The sequence below is a fragment of the Ostrinia nubilalis genome, chromosome 2 (genome assembly GCF_963855985.1).
Source record: "Ostrinia nubilalis chromosome 2, ilOstNubi1.1, whole genome shotgun sequence".
NCBI classification, from domain to species: domain Eukaryota; kingdom Metazoa; phylum Arthropoda; class Insecta; order Lepidoptera; family Crambidae; genus Ostrinia; species Ostrinia nubilalis.
The window spans coordinates 14065547-14085571 of record NC_087089.1 but is presented as its reverse complement, the minus strand read 5'-3'; the positions used below and the strand labels follow the sequence as shown (position 1 = coordinate 14085571).

At 35.1% G+C, this 20025-nt stretch overlaps 2 protein-coding genes across 2 annotated transcripts; both read left to right on the top strand.

Moving 5' to 3' along the window:
* Positions 1-1011: 1011 nt before the first annotated feature.
* LOC135078872 (uncharacterized) lies at positions 1012-4775 on the top strand. The gene is made up of 7 exons (XM_063973445.1): positions 1012-1025; positions 1212-1311; positions 2259-2427; positions 3140-3256; positions 3779-3915; positions 4268-4457; positions 4629-4775. The coding sequence occupies exons 1-7, from the start codon at positions 1012-1014 to the stop codon at positions 4751-4753; spliced, it is 852 nt and encodes a 283-aa protein (XP_063829515.1). The 3' UTR covers positions 4754-4775.
* Positions 4776-6399: 1624 nt separating this feature from the next.
* LOC135084929 (uncharacterized) lies at positions 6400-12090 on the top strand. The gene is made up of 8 exons (XM_063979681.1): positions 6400-6601; positions 7191-7292; positions 9055-9154; positions 9748-9916; positions 10089-10205; positions 10416-10552; positions 10971-11157; positions 11948-12090. The coding sequence occupies exons 1-8, from the start codon at positions 6552-6554 to the stop codon at positions 12070-12072; spliced, it is 987 nt and encodes a 328-aa protein (XP_063835751.1). The 5' UTR covers positions 6400-6551; the 3' UTR covers positions 12073-12090.
* The last annotated feature ends 7935 nt before the right edge of the window (positions 12091-20025 follow it).

The following is a 20025-nucleotide window of genomic DNA, read 5'->3' as shown; positions in this document are numbered from 1 at the left end:
TTATAATATGTATTAATATACAAGCAAATAACAGGAGTAACATTAAATGTAAAAAATAACTGTATATTGGGTAAGAAATATTCATTTTTATCTTTGAATATTCAAAAATTTGGAATGGAGCTTGGCATTGCACGCTGCACATAGCCCCACGTTACATTTTCTATACTCTAATATTGTTCGAGAGTTGCAATTACCTTGAGTTCGTTCTATAAATATATGCTTCGTCTTGGGACCTTCATCGTCCTCCAAAACTGCCAAAGTTTCGTGTAAGTTACATCTAAAGTAAATAAAAACCCATGGTTTTGTAAAGTATAGGAAACTATTTTACTTTATCTTCCTGTATACCTTATATACCATTAAATATATCACATACTTCCCAATAAATACAGTAAAAACTAAAAATCATAAAATAATTAAAAAGACACCGTAAGCGGCTAGCGGTACCGTACGGTACCAGTAATTTTGACATACAATATTTCCCAATAAATTACCTATCGACGTAATTTTACACCATTTCACAATAAGAGCACTTATGGAGAATACAAGATTGTAACAAAATCAGTATTTCACTATCTCACAAAAAAAATATGATCACTTACTTGAATGGCGCGTCAATTTTTAAGAGAAAATTTTGATGCACTCATTTCAATCATCAATTACACACAACTGAAAAGAATAACTGTCAATTTTTATTCCTAGTAGCATAGACCATAATATATCTATTGGCTACGACTTGCATCAATCAGAGCACTGCATCTTTTCACGTGTTAATGTATAGAGCCAAATTAAAACACACAAAAAAGTGGTACCATATGGGACCGCTAGTCTATAATGGGTTAATCCAGGGATAGATTTATGATTAAAAGATTGATGACTTAAAAATTGAGATTGATGGTGAAACCATTTTCACCATCAATCTCAATTTTTAAGTGACCCCTATGGTAACACTTAACAGGAATTTTGTTTTCATAGGGATCACTTAAAAATTAGAGATTGATAGTGAAAACGGGCATGACATTACTAATGTAAGTTTGTAACTTTTTTATGTTCGTTACATGATGAATATTAAATACACTGGGCGTTAAAGAAAATTAAGATCAAATTATTGCTATTGTCAAGACATTTCAATTACTTACTTAACGATTATTAGAAATGGTTAGTATGTAGAAGTAAGAAGTATGTATGTAAAGAAGAGAAAATTATCTTTTCAGACCGAAACTGGTAGCTCTCACCACTGGTAATGGTAACACATTCGAAGACAATGTGGTGGTTAATAACCAAAAGGTTTTGAAAGTCGCTGGTCGGCAAGATGTAAGTTCACATCTCCTTTACCGTTTACTATTAAATAAATAAATAATAAATAAATAAATAAATCTTTGGACAATTTCACACAGCGCCAGCTAGCCCCAAAGTAAGCAACTTAATGCTTGTGTTATGGGTGCTAGCTTAACGGATATACTACTTATATACTTTTTTTTTTTAAATACATAAATATTATACATAGTCACACCCAGACCCGTCACAGAAATTAAAATTCATCATTTCAATTTCTGCCCGGCCGGGAATCGAACCCGGGACCTCTCGGCATAGTAGTCCGTTCTGAACCACTACACCAAACGGCCGACATACGACATATTGTAGTGAGATACTTAGGCTGAGTTGCACCACGTAACTTTAACCGTAACTACAACGATAACCAGTGGTTCTTGTATGGAGTTTGACAGATTTTTGACGTTTGTCAAAGTTAAAGTAAGATGGTGCAACCCAGCCTTAGTCTCTAATTTCTTATTAAGAGTAGGCGCACTCCGTTGATTTTTCGTCGGCCGATAGTTTAGTCGGGCAGTTGATCAGTATGGGCTTGTATGGGAGTGCGCACACTACGCCGATTCGATTTGGCCGATTCTTCATACAAATTAAAATCGGGCACAACTATGGGCCAACTAAAAATCAACGATGTGCGCATACTCTAATAGTATTGAATTCAGCCAGATACTATTTGATGAAATCTTCGTACAGTGTAGTGATTACTGAAAAGCTATCCCCCAGAACAACAACATGTAATTTTTGAACTAAATTGATGTTTTGTCCAGTTATGGTGCCTGACAGATTTATTTTGGAGCATTGAGGATTCTAAAGATTCGGCTAATCTGATGCGTGCTGCCTGCGTGCGCGTTGGCGATGGCGATCAGTAGGATCGCACTTTAAATGCATTACTAACTGCTGATAAGATTTGAATACAAATCCTGATTACTCCCCAGATCCCAATCTACAGAGGTGCTAGATCCTCGTTGGTCCACACACCCTCCACTAACGCGTACTATGGAGTAGATGGTCTTGGGGACACGGGAGAGAATGTCACAGATTTGGGACCAGTCCAGGAAGAAAATGCTGTCATGCGTCTCATAGAACTGTCTAAGATGCATGAAGGTATAATAAACAATAACCCAGATAATGTTTGTTAGTGTAAATAAAACATTTTGTAAAGTAAGGCTGAGTTTTATCACCTTAACTTTAACCGTAACTATAATTTTAACCGGTGTTTCTGTATTAATTTAATTTGACTTTGACGTTTGTCAAAGTTAAGGTAAGATGCGATGGTGCAACCAAGCAACAACATTTTTCAAAAACATGGTTTTGTCCGCGAGATAATCCGTTTGTCACAGAAAAACCGAGTTATTTCATAGTTGTGATTTTCATCCCAACTAATATTATAAATGCGAAAGTAACTCTGTCTGTCTGTCTGTCTGTCTGTCTGTCTGTTACGCTTTCCCGCTTAAACCTCGCAACCGATTTTGATGAAATTTGGCACAGAGATAGTTTGAGTCCCGGGAAAGAACATAGGATAGTTTTTATCCCGGTTTTTGAAACAGGGACGCGCGCGATAAAGTTTTTCTGTGACAGACAAAATTCCACGCGGGCGAAGCCGCGGGCGGAAAGCTAGTAGTAAATAAATGGTTGAATGAACGGAATGCATGATCAATGTATGTATTTTCCCTTCCTACAAAAAAAAAGAAAAAAAAAGAAATCCGCCTATTGGAAACCGTTACATAAATCTACGTGAAATATTTTTTCAGAACATGGAAATTTGTGCTTAAACTAACATAATAATAAGTATTAATATTGTTTCTCTTTATTTTAGGTCGTCTCTTCATAGTTACTATTGGGACGTTAACTAATATTGCTTTGGCAATAAAAATTGATCCTCAATTTTTGAATCGACTGTCCCAACTCTATGTTGCAGCTGGACATATTCATAGTAAGTTAACATGACAAGGAGGTAAATTGAAGAGTTGGAGGCGGAGGTGAGGTGTAAGAAAGAGTGGAGATGGGGGAGAAATGGGGCAAAATAGGATGATTGGAGAAAGTGGGGGGAACTGGAGAAGCGAGAGTGGAAGCACGTTATAACTACTATCTGTAATAGACCGAAATTGAAGCGGACATCTAGTTACCTATATTTCTAATAAAAAATACACAAAATATTTTCCTAATTAGATAGATAGATGATAGATACACATTGACACACAAGAAGCAAAAAGTAAGATTAATAAACACAGGAGTAGCAGAAAAGATATAGCACATTACAAAGAGTAAAAAAGAAAATCCTGCGCCAAGGTATAAGTGTGCCGTTAGCGATGCAAAAAAGCAGAGAGCTCAGTGTAGACACTGCTCTAAAATGAGCAGAACACTGATTTTCAGCTCTTGCTTGAAAAAATAATTCTGTTTTGGGCGTTCCTTATTCAGTTATTAAAATAATAATTGTTGAAATTCCTTCTTGCAGGTGATATGCACCCACAACCAGAATTCAACGCTTTAATGGATGCAGAAGCATACCATATCGTTGTAAAGAATGCAACTCCAGACAAAGTTACTGTCGTACCTTTCTCGCAGATTCAAATATTTCTGAATTACACAAGAGTAAGTCTCATGACCTGATCTTATCACTCAAAAATTTGCCATAATAAGACACTAATGAGACTTCAAAAAGAAGAAAGTACTGCAGTAGACTACCAATGGCTTATATTACGATAGAGGTATTCAGAGGGAAATAATCTGTAAAATTCTCGTGTCACAGTGTTTGTAACAAAAGTCCTCCGAAACAGCTTGACCAATTCTTTGAAAATGTGTGTGTATAGTAGGCCTAAGCATAGCACGTAAAATATTTTTCATACCCTGTGATAAGAGTTTTTTATTATTAGATAATATTATTTTGTATTCTGTGACAAATAGAGATCCACACGACAAAAGTAATTTAAATATTCTATTTCAGACTTGGAGACAGGAAACTCTAGGTGCTATTGACAGTGAGGTCGTTAGAGCTATGAACAAGTACGAACAGGTGTCTCTTCGGAGACCTGGAAGCAGATGGCAATCTTTGGACCCGTCGGCTGTCGCTGCTGCCATCAAGACAGAACTGGTTAATGAGTATAAGTACTCCCAGAACGATATCATACTTTGCGGTGAGTATACAGTTTACTTTCCCCCGGGACAAACTTGACTTTCACTGGTTGGGTATTTATTGGCGGTCAAGCTGTAGAGCCTGGCTATACAGGAGTTGCAGCGCTCTAGAGGAAGAGGTATCTACCAGGAAGAAAATAATTAATTTTACTGTTTCTTTTTGTTTTTTTCAGGAGATAAAAGAGGCTTAAATACTAACAAGATTGTGGACAAAGAACATGCAAACGTTAGAATGATTTATTCAATGAAAGACGCCGAATATCAACAATTTTTACTTGACCTATTTAGACGAAAGTAAAATAAAATGTCATTAAACAAAAAAAAAAAATCTTATTTTGTACCCTAATCAAACATAAATACCACAAACATGCAAATCATACATTTTCATTATTATTATTTACATTCTGCAACTACCTCAACTTTTATTATTTTATCTCTACTTTTAGTTTTTCTAACACGAACTAAATACCACGTGAGTGATACATTTATACAAAATGCCATTATCAAGGCGAGAGGCGAAATCTGTCTCTTTCTAACGCATTATGTAAGAAAAGGACAAGGATACTATGTCAAACGTAAACAGTATTATTCACCAGTTAAACAGAGACCTATATGAATGCAAATTTTAGACACGAATTGAGCTTTGTTACAAAGAGATAAGATCTAACAATTTAACAGCTGATAATTCACAAATAACACGGACTGTTGTTGAGTCATTGCACTCTTCATTTTGAGGTTATTTGTCAGAAATGTTAGAAATACGAAATTAAAGAGACGTTTTATGAATTGAGCTTTATGTTAGAGACAGTGTATAAGTGAATGTTTTGTAAGAACATCTTGCTCAAAGTGATAAACATCTATTCTTAACTCCAATGGATGCTGCGACAAAGTAAGTATTTTTATTTTTATCTGCAAGTTTTGTTGTCTCTACATCAACAATGACTATGTTGTAATGTATATTATTTAATTACTTGTGCATATCAAACTATAAAGAGTGTTATTTATAACAGTTATCGGTCTAATACTCTGATCGATCGGAATTTACAAGCATTGAGTTATAATGTACTACGTACTTTACAAGTGTAAGAGCTCTTTCAAATTAGACGTTTTTTGGTGGTGAAAACGGGCAAAAGTTTCTTGTAAATAACTTGAAAATATCGAACTGCCTAAGGTGGGAATCGAACCCACGACCTTTCGCTGGCCGAGCTCGACTAAGTTTCTTGCTGCTTCTTTTCAAATATTATATTCCATTTATTGTTCCGAAGTAGTGATAGGGTTAGAGTAGGTAGTACTGATTTATTTTCTGTGCTTTTACCTTTTTAAAAATAAATTACTAATGAATAATTTAAAAAAGGCTTACACCCCTTTGGTCGGCATGACTGTGCAATACTCACTCAATCCCTTACGATTATGATAAGTTAAGAAAAAAATATGATAACGTTACATTTTTTATCAAAATACGTTCTTATTGAGTTTTTATGTTCTTATTGAGAACAGCCAGCACATTCATTTTATAGACGTTAAATCGCTAGTGGCCGCTACAATTTGTGGAAGATATCTTACACAAATAGCCTGACGGATAAGATAGCTGGAATGGCTATAAGCAGGGCACATAGTACACAGATCTGACGACTGATGTGGCAGCAAGGTTTTGGAGTGAAGGCCAGGTACTTGAGACGTCCACTCACAAGGTGGACCGACTACCTCATGATCATAGGAAGGCACTGGATGCAGGCCGCCACTAATCGAGCGATATGGAAATTATTGGAGGAAACCTATGTTTAGCAGTGGACATCCTATGGCTAAAATGATGATGATGATGCATATATTTTGTATTATTCATCGAGCACCTTCATCATTCATCAACACCTCCAACCTCCAAATATGCAGTTATAACGTGAGCTCCCGCTATCTTTCCTTGTAGGCAGACTGTGTTGGTTTTTCTGAGTTCTTATTTTTATGGGGTGTTTGTTCTCGTTTGGCTATAGAACTGTCAAGTTCACAAATCACGGGGCAACTGTGCGGGGCAGAGATTACTGATACAGTGTAGTTTATCTTGAGATACGTAACAAAACACGCGTGTGTAAATTTGTAATATGCTGAGAGTAATATTATTGGTTTGTTTGTGTGTTACTACGGCTGATTTGTAAGTCATGGTTTTAATTTTCTTCTGGCAATTTTAAATAACAAAATTAAAAGAATAAAAAGTTACGTTTCCTAATTATAATTTGTAGATAATGACGTGTAATTCCTTAAAAACAACTTTAATGAAACGAATTTAAAAAAATATTGGTTAATTCCTACATTTGATAAATAATAAACTAAAAATCTCATTCTTATTTCTAATAATATTTAAATTTCAATTTTTATTGAATATTCCGTGAGAATGAAAATGATAAAAAAAATTCAAGCAAGTAACTGATGTATTCTTACTTTAAGGTCCCGAAAGACTGAAGAGTAGGTATAAGTAAAGGAAGTAAAAAAGTTTCTTTCTCTACATTGGGTTATTATTACCAAAAAAATATATACCTAGGTACCGACCGAATTTAGAACATCCTCCTTTTATCGAAGTTGGTTAACAAGCTAGATCCTTTCAAGTAAGAACAGACGACAGTACCTACATCAAGTTAAATACTGTAGGAACTTATGTAGTTAGTAATAGGTGTTATTTTGCAACAAAAAAGTTTAGTCAGTTATGTTTGTATACTGTATTACTTTTTATTGTTGATTTTCAGTTCTGAAGTGAGGAAAAGTAAATTAGTCATTGACAATGACGCAGGGGGTGATGACGCAATGGCTATATTCCTCACCTTGTTATATGAGAAACACTTCGACGGGTAAGTCCCAAGTTTGATTACCAGTAAAGTCAACTTTCTTCTTAACCCTTAATTTGGCAGACTCATTATTTATCAAGAAATAAAAATACATCGTCGGATTTATGTTCTTAGGGTTATTTATAGGTCAGAAAAAAATATATAAAAAATCGGAACTTCACCAAATAGAAAAAAAATAATGTTCATCCCAATGAACACTGCCAAATATATGGAGAATTTTAACTGTTCATTGGGGTGAACATTGCCAATTTAAGGTAGAGGCATTAAATTAAAACAATTATTCATATAAAAAGTAAAATTTATAGTATTAAACGCTTTTTGGTGCACAAAATAGTAAGAAATGAACTATTACCATACAATTTTGTGTGATCGTTGAGGTAAAACAATGTTTAAAGTTATAAATAACTTGAAAAAATCGAACTGCCTAAGGCGGGAATTGAACCCACGACCTTCCGCTTGCCGGGCGACTGCTCTTCCAACTGAGCTACTTAGACACTGGATGAACCCGTTTGAGATGCGACTCTTAACGCTAAAAATTAAATAACAATGTTTAAAGTTTTTAAAGATAAAAAAATATTTTTTGTTCATGTAACTTAAAAGTGGACAAGTCGCACAAAATAATAAAAATACAGCTCCCACATTTATAAAATATATTCTTCAGGGTTTAAATAAAAAAGTAAAAATTATTTTAATCAAAAATATTCTTTGGAACTACAAACTTTGAATCTACAAACAACCGCTAAATTAAAATATGTAATTATTTTGCATGAAAATTTAGAAAACAATTATGTCCACTTTTACAAGCAACAAAACATTATTCTGATATTACATTTCATGCAATATACAGTATCAAGCTGCCAACAACTCAAACAAAATAAAAATTAACTCTAAATAAAGAAATTGGTCCACTGAAATAAAATTAAGCAAAAATAAACGTTTGATAGCCTATTTGACAACGTTCACTGGGATGAACAATCAAACATTGCTGGTAATTTGGCAATGTTCACTGGGATGAACACTCGACTTTGACCTGGTATAGCATGGCTTATTTATTAAATGAGCATTGTAAATCAATCAAGCTATTGAGCATGAACACTATGCAATACGTTAAAACCACTGTCATTACTCAATTATAATAAAAAACATGTAAAGCTTGAATAGAAACCTTGACACTAAAGCCTGGTCTTCGCTATGTCGGCATTTTGGCTAAAATTAACACTTTCAGACTGTAGCTAGCACATAAAAATATTTTTCTACCAAAATTTAAGTATATTTTCTAGTGAAAAAAAAAACTTAACAGTAATTAAGACGTATGCACTCGGCATATTATTTTTTTCAATTCAATGTTCATACCAGTGAACAAAATCAAATGAAGGGTTAAGAAACCTTTGAAAAGACCTTGAGAAGAGTATTCTTTGAAAATGTTTGCAAATGGATTTTTTTTATCACTGTAAATACATTTCATTCGTTATTTTGAAATTCTACAACTTATCAAAATACCTACAACATGATATAAAAGTTGAATCAACTCTATATTTAAGTAATCGCAAGGTCAAGGCTGTAAGTAATTTATCTGAAACAAATAACTAAAGACGATAAGAAATAATGGCACATTATTTTTTATACAATCAGCATTTCATAAGATATTGATACCTATGGCAACTGCAGTCCATATAACTGAACACTTTAAGGCTCATTTTCCACAAGCATAAAGCCTTTTCCAAAAGCTAAACTTCAAAGAGCTAACTGTCAGACATGATTTCAGGCCAAAGCTGGTGGGATTAACCACTGCAAACGGGAATACACCAGAACATAAAGTATATTTCAATAACCAAAGAATACTTAGAATAGCTAACAGACAAGATGTAAGTAACTTTATATTAGCTTGGTTTGGTACTGCATTAAGAAACATCATCATCATCATCATGTCAGCCATAGGACGTCCACTGCTGAACATTGGCCTCCCCTAATGCTTTCCACGTTGATCGATTGGTAGCGGCCTGCGTCCAGCGCTTCCCTGCTACCTTTACGATGTCGTCGGTCCACCTTGTAGGTGGACGTCCCACGCTGCGCCTTCCGGTACACCGCCTCCATTCCAGAATCTTGCTGTCCCATCGGCCGTCAGTTCTGTAACTAATAAAAAAACAAGCATGGTAATATTTACTAATTAATAAACAAGCATGGTAATATTTAAGTACCACATGAATGGTAGGCAGAAGATCCGTTCGTTCATTTCAGCCAAATGACGCCAATTTGTCCAGGAGTGGGACAAAGATTTCCACCTCCTCCAAGGATTTCAACAGCGACTGATCCTACGCTGCCCGCATCCAGGTATTCTAATGATCTGGTGAAGGTTGCTGGAAGTACTTGGAGGCAGAATATAGAAACGTATAATTAAATCAAGAGTTTCATCAATAATATAATTATTGTCCTTTAGTACTAAGGATCTGTATTCCAGATACCAATCTTCAGAGGGTCTAAATCCTCACTGGTGACGACCCCGGATGCTGGCGCGTGGTTTGGAAATGATGGTCTCGGAGATTCAGGTCTCAACTTTGATGACCTGGTGCCAGCACAGGAGAAGAATGCTGTAACAGCACTTATAGATCTGTCTAAAACTTATAAAGGTAAGTCACAGGTTCTTATAAGAAAGGATTTAATTAATGCTGCTGACAACGCCACTCTTGTAGCGGAGTTTTGGGCTGATACTTTGTAGGTTTTTTAAAGATAGAAAACTTAAATAGGTAGGTATAATATTATACATTAACAGTGTTAATGTAAGAAAAATTTCTGTTGCAGGAGACTTGATTGTTCTAACTATCGGAACACTAACGAATGTAGCGTTAGCTATAAAAACAGATCCGGAATTTCTAGATCGATTGGACCATTTATACGTGGCTGCAGGTCATATTCATGGTAAGTGCAATTCTTTTCTTCTACCTATAGTTTAGTAGTTTTGACAACCGTAGTCATTATTCTCAATTTACCCCTTTTGTCAGACTTTAGAAGCAGCTATAGGTTTGGCCCAACCATGGATATGCCCACAGAGTCACGAAATCAAAGAATTAATTTAATCGATTGTAAAATTATTACCAGTAACTTAAAACCTTTTTCGATACTTTGCAGATGATGAAAACCCAGATGCAGAGTTCAATGCACACATGGATGTGGAAGCTTATCACATAGTGGCCAAGAATGCCAATCCCGAAAAAGTCACTTTCTTACCGTTCTCTCAAGTTATGACGCATTTGAATATTACCAGGGTATGGATATTTCTTTATTATAGTTACAGTCGATAGCAGAGCAGACAATACTTCCGCGCTAGTGATATATTTTGCTGTTAAAAAAGCTCCTGTCAGCTCATCTGAAATAGAGTTCATTATAGTTTGACGAAAAAATGGAGTTGTTGCTGATATTGTTAGCACGGCAAAATAGCACATATTTCATAAGATAGGTATCGCAGTGATTAGCTTATTGTGCTGTCGTCAGTAGGTCTGCCTTCAAACATCTTTTATAGCTGCACTGTTCTTCTAATACTTTATGTTTTGGTCTACTAAAGGTCATAGCAGACTTATCAACTCGGAAAAGAGATTATTGTGTAAACTTCTCTTCACAGTCATTTCGATTGATGTCTCCTTTAGAAGAGTTTCCAAGTTTTTGAATATTTAAAGCATTTTCCAGGCATGGAGAGAAGAAGTCTTTGGAGCAATAGACACAGATATAATCAGGGCTATGAATCAATTCGAAAGCGTGTCGCTACCAAAAAGTGACAGGTGGCATGCTTTAGACCCGGCAGCCGTGGCTGTAGTGGTCAAACCTAGTCTAGTCAGCGAATGTCAGTATTCTAAGCATGATATACATTTATGTGGTAAGTAGCATTTATTTATACAAGTAGAATTTAAAATATGACTACAATCACACCTTAAAGAATTTGTCACACTAGATGCGTTCTTTGGTCAGGTCAAAATGAAGGCAGCCCGCACCTGTCAGTTTGCGTTCTTTGCTTGTGGCAGAATTACGAAATGTACAGAGACCGACAATGCGGTCAATTTGACCTGAACGCATAACGTGTTAACAGTGTCGCAAATTATTTAAAGTAGCATCTAATGCAGTGATGCAAAGTTGTCTGGGCTACGACTCATCTAATACAAGTTTCCAAGCTCGGGACCCACCTATAGGAAAAACCGTTACCAATATGCCTGGATCTGTAGGATGGTGTATCTTTTTACAGGCAGGGCCCACACAAAGTTCGTTCGCGTCACACCCACCTACTCGCATAATCAATACGATTTATAATTATCGTGGAATTTTATCAAGTTCAGAAGATATTATGCCCGTGCATATCATCTAAAATCTAAATAATCGATAAGATTAACATTAATTAATTTATGTACAGTCACTTCTTTAGAATATTTTTTGTAAAGAAGTGACTTCGATATTTTTTTTTAAGTTTAGGGCCCTCGCCCACGGCGACTTTTTCGGCGATAGCATCGCTACTAACGCGCGTTAGTCGCATTTGCAACGCACTACAGAAGTGATGCCAACGCGCTACTAACGCGCTACAGCAGAGCGACTGCATCGCTTAAAAAGTTGCCGTGGGCGAGGGCCCTTAGAAAAGTTTTTGGCAATGATAACAACAAAAACAATTTTTGTTTCAGGTCAAAAAAGAGGATTGACGACAAACACGTTCGTGGACAAGGCAGAAGCAAACGCAAGGATCGTGTATTCATACAAAGAAGAAGAATATAAGAAATTCTTGTTGGATGTGTTTTCTAGAAAATGAAGACAAAATCTGATCTTATACTTGTGTTTTAATTAAATGATTTTCTGAGACGATAAATGTTACTAAAATGTTAGTAATTATTGCACCCGAGCAAAAAAAGGTAGAGCTAACATCGAATATTTTTTACAACTATACATGGAAAAACGTTGTGTTATATTAATGTTATTAGATCAGAATTATAGAATTATGAGCACATAAGGTAGATTATAATAATTTATTTATGCTACTCTACTCTGTACAGAAATCTACAAAACAAAGTCGCGCCAAAAGCTATAAAAAGAAAATTATCTGAAAGCGACATCTACAAGTAATGTTTGAAACTACGTCATATTCCTCAACTTATTCAGTTTCATCATTTCCCGCACACTCATAACACATAGTTTGGAAAACTGAACACAGATGGCGTTAGAAGTTAGAGATTTTTTTTCGTAAATTCCATGCTGAAATAAAAGTAAAGTGACCTCACCATAAATGTGTCTTAGCAAATAATATTTTTATGGCCGCTATAAAATCATAGCCGACTCTATGCAATGAGAATAGAATGGCTTTTCATGGCCTACTTTATGCAATAAAAACTCTGTAAAGTGGAAATTTGTCACAGCAAGATTTTGTCGAAAATATTTATGGGTAGGTACCTACTTACATTAAAAATAAAGTTTTGCTTACTGCAAATAATACAGTCTACTGATTATAGAGCAAATAGCACAGTAAACAATACCTTACCTCCTCAGATCAGTCGTCAGGTAGCAGTTATAAATTATAATACGTCCATTACTAGATTTAAAAAAAACTATTAAAAATAAAAGAGTCAGTAACTAACAAAGTTGATCGCTTTTTGTCTTATTTTTGATCATATTTTCAGTCAACAACATACTAAAATATTTTTGTTAATTTTTCAGTCGACAACACATCTAAAATTTTAATAGCCCATAATTAATTACAACATACATAGCATTAATTTTTGTTTAGCTTAATTTGTTAAAAGCGCTTGTTTAACTTTAGAACTGAAGGGTTTTCATTGCAAACCATCACGAAGTTAAAATATCAAAATTAAATGTTGCTCACTTAGGAAACCAAATTGGAATGGGAAATCTCAGTTGGTGAACACTCATTGGAGTTTATGCTTTAGCCTGAGTAAAGTAAATAGGTTAGAAGTAGTCTTCATATAAAAGGTAAGTAAAAATTACCAAAATAAATACAAAATAAGGACTGCTACTTATTTAAAAGAGTTACGAATCAAGCCTTAAAAATTATTAATTTAAAAGAATTTGAACACACGTCATGTTTGTTGGCCCAATTTTTTAACAAATGGCTCAATACATTCCCGTTCAAAAGTTGTAATAAAACGAACATTCTGAAAACTAACATTGAACTTCTTGGGATCAAGGTAAAGTAGGGTAAAAACTCATTTAGATTCAACTCTACTTTTTATCTCTACAAATAATTAAGTGAACAATACCACCTTTTTCAGATTTTCTTTCTACATTTCACCATGCCAAATGCCCCTTGGCAGTGTCCGTACCAATTGACGGTTTTTATTTGTCCCCTTATCCGGGCACCCTTTGTACCTTTATCCTGCCCGAAACCTGATTCTATTCTTCTATGCTTTTTCCGTTACCTGTCTTATAGAACTTAATTGACTGTCGACCGCCTTAAGCGGGCTCAAATGATCTGTACCACTCTTTGTTGGCGATCAAAAGGTGTCAAAGGAATGATTAATACATTAAGGACTATTTTACCTATACCTTCCTATATTTTGTTTAACGATGGATGATTTGTATTCTTGATTTGAGTTTTATTTGATAATTTTGGGTTTTGTGATCATAATCATGGAATATTCGGACTAAATACTGGTTACGTTTTTCTAGTAAATATTAAGTAATCTGTATTTTGTATTTTATCTGTAATAGTGACTGAGTTTCTTGCGCTTCTTCTTCTCAGCACTGGCCGATTTATTGTCCCGACGCAGGGTTAATACTGGGACGTGCAAAAGTGCTTTTTAAAAGCCTATTTGCCAAAATAAATGAGTTTTTTAGTTTTTATTGCATAAATTAATTTTAACAGTACCGGTAACCGCTTTAGCTGATCTGAATATTTGCTTCTGTTTGTTGCTTGTAGTTACTTCAGCACTATTAGTCCAGCGGCGGATGGGTTCGAACCGAACTACCAACCCTCGGTACATCCAAAGTTGGTACGATATCGACACAATTGGGCTATTGTCGCCTCTACAATCAAGTTTTTGAGATCTAAATTAACTGGTTTAAGGTCCCTATAAAAAAATAATTAAAACTCGTCTCAATATCAGTCAGAGAGTCGTTCCTGTGATAGGTCTAAATAAAAAAAGTAAAATCCTAAAAATTTAATTGTGCTTTGAGCTTAATTCTAATAAACCAAAAATGCTTTGTATCATATATGTGTTACATAAACGAGTACACAGAAGATACTGATCTCATTGGAATGCAGACTATTACTGTCGTAAAAACGCTTTCATCATCTAAGAACTACAAAGTGCAGGTGCGTACGACCACAGAGTAGAGAAGTGCAGCTAATTTGCTTTTATATTTATAGTTTAAAACTGATGAAGAGGAAATTAATCTCGTTTGAGGTTCAAAAAAATGTTGCGGCTTATAAAGCTAACAGTACCTAAGTATTTCAGAATAAAAAATAAAATTGCAACATAGAGCCAGTTACAACTTACATTAATTACACAGAATTGTAATTGTCATTGTAAATTATTAGACAAATCGATGTGTTTACTTAAATAGTTGTCGAAAGGAGAACACATTTTGGCTAATATACGCCTAGCTAAACGGACCGACACGACCTCAAGAAAGTGAACGTATGAATAAAGTGGGATTGAAATAGAGTAGTCTGTAATGTCAATGATGATGATTACTCTAGCTAGTAAGATTCGCAACTACTTATTCAAATTATCAGACCAGTTACAAACAGAGTAATGTCATTCTTTCTACTGCACATTCTACACTGTGACACAATGCACTAGGTAAAATAGAGCAATTTGCTAAAAGACACCGACGGGTTCCAAGAAACGGGGGCTTTGCGAAAGCTTAGTCGGATACTCGTATATCAGAGCGTCGGGACAAGTTGCAGCATTTTCATTTCTTCCATCTTCATCGGGCAGTTTGTTTTATTGCAAACTTTATGTTTATTTAAGACACTTAATTGAATTGTGTAGTAGGTAAAGCATTTTTTTTACAACCGATTAAAATTAAGGCAGAATTCATAAAATTATAAAAGTGATTAATTATGGTTTTTATTGGTTAATTAACAGCATAGTTAATAGTACCTAGGTAGGTCCTGTATAATAAAAATAGTACATAAAATTCACTTTTATTACGCGCAGTACAAAAAAAAATGGGATAAAACTAATTTTCTAAATAATACTTTTTCCTTGTTAGATTGAATCTGAAGAAGACCTTCATAATTTGTAATTTTGGACAAGTCAAACTCTTCATTGCAAGTCACATTGTTTATCACGTTATAGTGGTAATACAATTCTTCTTCTTTTCGTGTCGACAGCAAACCTACACAGTGTCAGCCCAAAACTCCGCCACAAGAGTGGCGTTGTCAGCAGCACTCATCAAATACTCCTGAGTGCAGTTGCTTGGGTAATAGTATTGTATTACCCAAGCATCTCTATTGAGATGCAGGTATTTTGACGCCCTGCAAGGGCACAGCAAAACATCAGAGAGAGGGTTAATTCAAAATTTTAAAGTCCCTATCTTAAACTAATCACCTCCAAAGAACTCTTGCCATATGCGTGGTATTATTAGACCCCAGAAGTTAGCAAATGACATGACCACAGTGTCACAATCAGAGCTTGATTATGCGAACTTCTGTCGGTAAGTACAGTCACACCCGGCTTAATGTGATAATCATAACTTGCGCCATTCAAATCTCAAAACTTTGAAGGAATGTGCTTGAAAATGCGATGATACACACAGCTGTTAAGATATTTATTTGCTCTTCATCTTAGACGAAGAAATCATTTTCATCTTACCTTTATGTGATTCAAGTTTACTGTGTGCTACGGAGTGGACTATTATGAATGTATAAGAATATTGAAGCTAATGAAAACTAGAAGCCTTGATACCAGAAAATAATTGTATAAATATAATTGTATCGAAATGGTTTTCAGTTAGGAAACGCGCGGAAAACGCAGCAACGGAGGTCGCCACAAGGTGTACCGAAGACCTCATAAAGTTAGCAGGAAGACACTGGATGCAGGTCGCTACCAACTGGTCAATATGGAAATCATTGGGGGAGGCCTATGTTCAGCAGTGGACGTCTTGTGGTTGTATGAAATGATGATACACCAAAAGTGATAAGTAAACCGAAATTGTGTGAAAATATCTTACTCCTTAAAGAGCATATCCGTGTGTCCTACCACGTTGCCAGAAGTTTTCAAGCTCGTAATGAACGCCATCCAGATCTTATTTCAGTTGACAGACTGATCGATAGACGGCGGCTCAAATGATATATCGAATTGAAACTTGACTCTTGTTTTCAGACAGTTTTCGCTTTGTTTGGGTTTAGAGTTATTGACAGTTAAAATTTTCCTCCGAATTTGTCTTAGTTTAATTGTTGGGGGACTAGACTGCAAATTGAGCTTTAGAACGTCATTTGTTTTAAGTAACATGATCGCAAAATTAATCCCTAAGATCATCTGAAATTATTAGGGTTGAATTACAAGATAATTTTCAAGTTATAACAAGCAATTTTCCTGCAATTTCAGTTTTGTTTTCTGGATCGAAATTAGGGGAATTTCAAAATATTGTTTCAAAAGAAAGTTTGAAAAGTTTGTTACAGTTAATAGGCTGACCGATTGTGTCATTTTTATGACGCAAAGTTCTGGGTAACTAGGTTAAGAACTTTGTTTAAAGATATAAGAATAACAAAACAATATTAAAAGTAAATTTGCGTACATAAAATTATAGAAAATATCACGTTTATTTTTATATAGGAACTTCAAGACAAAATGTTAAGTAACTAACACAAAAACAGTTTTGTTTTCCATCGCCAGACAAAATGAGGTCATGGACAATAAAGATTGCTGCAAAAAGTTGTCTCTGCCTCTTGATCAACGACTAAAACATAGAGCAATGGAAGTAAACAATGAAAGAAAATCTGATCATAATCTGCTTGATGTCGAAACCATGATGTCGAAATGGTTAGTATTACAGGGAGCTAGGTCACCATCATCATCATTTTTATACTGCCTTTTTGTGACAAACACGAGGTGGAAATTATGCTTACGCCGGGAGCAGCAAACACTGCGATACCGGATATTTCGGATGTGAGATCTTGGCGATAAGCTAAGTCCGGCTATTTGTGGGCGGCTCTGTGTTTCGTCTCTATGGGTCTTATTTTTGTACTGCAGGGGTAAGACCGTCTCTAATTTACCAGAGGGTAAAGGAGGATTTAACCTACAACTAAATGCTGGCCAGACATCAGTGTCTACTCACTTTGTGCTATAAATCATGCAGGTCAGATATAATCTATAACACAAAAGACTTACGAGGATAATACCACAAAGATTTATGTGGCTAAGGCTTGAAAAATATATTTCTATGCATTTTTCTTTCATTTCTACTGGCCGCCCGTTACTGTAGGAAGTTGCACTTCCGCCACCGTCTTTGTGCTTTTGTTAACAGTGACCTTTAAAAGCTTTAATCTCTATGATGATATAGATAAGTATATGCATAGGTACTTTACTTCCTTCTTCTTAATATTAACCTTACTTGCTTCGTATTTGCAAAAAGACTTACAAAAATGATGAAATTGTATTCAGAAAGACCAACTAAAGAGGGTATAATATATAGTTTTGACAGAAAATTGAAAGCAAGTTCAGTACTAATTTTGATGGCTATAAGAAGCAGAGGTCGTGGGTTCGATCTTTGCACAATACAAACATTTGCGAGCGTAAACATACTCGTAATCTGACAGCTGGTAGGTCGTGTTTTCTACTATAGGTTTTTAAATAAGATAAATCAGTTTTTATATGTATAAGATACTTTATACTTATTCATGTCTAAAAGTACACAAGGTTTCCTTAGTAACAGACTCAATTGGGGAAAATGTTCAAGAGTTGATTTACTTAAAAATACACGAGATTCGAATTAACTGAATTAACGCCTCTGAGATAAGTATTTACTCCTGGTTTAAATGGTATAAGAAAATTGCTTAAAAGCTTATGCGATGAAAATAAGCTGCTATTAAATACGTATTGAGAGGCTCCCCAAACATTGTCAGATTGATACGTTGCCGACGAAGAGAACATTATTTAGCACCAATGGAGAGACTTCCAAATAAACGATTAGACTAGACATGCTGTTTAGAATATTCTGATTTAAAAAAAATCAAAACAAAATGCGATCGTAAAATTTAGGATATTATATTCGTATTTAAATCAGTGAAAAACCCAACGGGGAGCAAGGATTTCTACAACGACCGACCTTCACCAGATCGTCGGTCTACCTAGTGGGGAAGGCCCCCCACACTACGTCTTGCGGCCCGTGGTCGCCACTCGAGAACTTTTCTGCCCCAACGGCCATCAGCTCTACGATATTTAGATACTACCAGGCCTGTTCACCTCCGCGAGTTTACATCGAAAACAAAACACGCACGATGGCATCCTACAGGATTACTATTCGACAAGGCCTCACATACGAGCGAGCATTGACTCACGCACGCGTATTTTGTGTACCTATGATGGAAGAAAATAAAGAAAATGGTGTACTAAATACTGTGCAGTATTTAACTGCCTAAATAATAATAAAAACACAGAATATACTTTTTAACTTGCCTGAAGACATTGAGAGGTGAATAAGTAGTTAATATTATTCATGATAATTCATGCTAAATCATGTATTTCCTCCGCCATTTTCTGCAGTTTGGCACCTCACGTCACATCAGTACCGATCACTGACGTATGTCAACAAAATGGTGCTTGACCCTTGAGACAAGCTAAATTACACCATATTGTTAATGACATTCAGCATAATTTTTTTTAAAAACCTTCGTGAAGTAAACTTCTGTACGTAGTACTTATTATTATTCTGTGATACTACCAGGAAAGTAGTATCCAATATACTCGTATTTAATAATTTAGCATAATCCTGTCTAGTAGAACACAGACGCGTTTGACCGGCAACTGCGCCCTAAAGATAACCTGGGCAATTTAAAATTCCGGAGTCGAACGAAATAAATTACTTGGGCGAAGGCAATCTAAGAAAGAATTTTCGTTTAAGAACTCAACACGCAGTGGAGTATACTCACCTATTGTGGGATGGGCTGGTTTACAAATTAATAAAAAATAGAAATTCTGTTGGTTAGTGAACTGCTTATCATTATCATTACAAAATTACATAGTAGGTACATATTAAACAAAGTCGCTTTCCTGTCTGTCTGTCCCTATGTATGCTTAGATCTTTAAAACTGCGCAACGGATTTTGATGCGTTTTTTTATTAGATAGAGTGATTCAAGAGGAAGGTTTTTTTAAGTACATAAGTATTACATTGTACTTAGGCGAAGTAGGGGCGGGTCACTAATTTTTAAATAATTATTGAAATTGACACTGAAATGGATCTTCTTTTAGGAATAAATTTGCTTCATAAATGGATCGTCTTTTAGGAATATTATATTTCAGGACTTCAAAGCACAGACTATGTATTATTTTTACTTCCCTATTAAAATTCTATATTTTCCACATTGTAAGTAAAATTCATACGAAACATCTTATAAGCCTTCCTGGAAGTTACAGCTAGATATCAAGTATAATATAATTATTCAGCTTTAGGTAATTACAGGTGAAATTATATAATTTCTATGTGCTTTAGCTACACAGGTTAATTATTCAAACAGCGTAGGTAGGTACTTAAAAAGCCGAACATCATTTTGGCTTTAATTATATCTACCAAAGTTATTAATAT

Bases quoted from the DNA above. Each gene is read 5' to 3' on its own strand.
- LOC135078872 (XM_063973445.1), top strand. The intron at 2,428-3,139 runs GTATAATAAACA...TCTTTATTTTAG, and splicing joins ACTGTCTAAGATGCATGAAG to GTCGTCTCTTCATAGTTACT. The intron at 3,916-4,267 runs GTAAGTCTCATG...ATTCTATTTCAG, and splicing joins TATTTCTGAATTACACAAGA to ACTTGGAGACAGGAAACTCT.
- LOC135084929 (XM_063979681.1), top strand. From the start codon at position 6,552: ATGCTGAGAGTAATATTATTGGTTTGTTTGTGTGTTACTACGGCTGAT. The intron at 6,602-7,190 runs GTAAGTCATGGT...GTTGATTTTCAG, and splicing joins TGTGTTACTACGGCTGATTT to TTCTGAAGTGAGGAAAAGTA. The intron at 11,158-11,947 runs GTAAGTAGCATT...TTTTTGTTTCAG, and splicing joins GCATGATATACATTTATGTG to GTCAAAAAAGAGGATTGACG.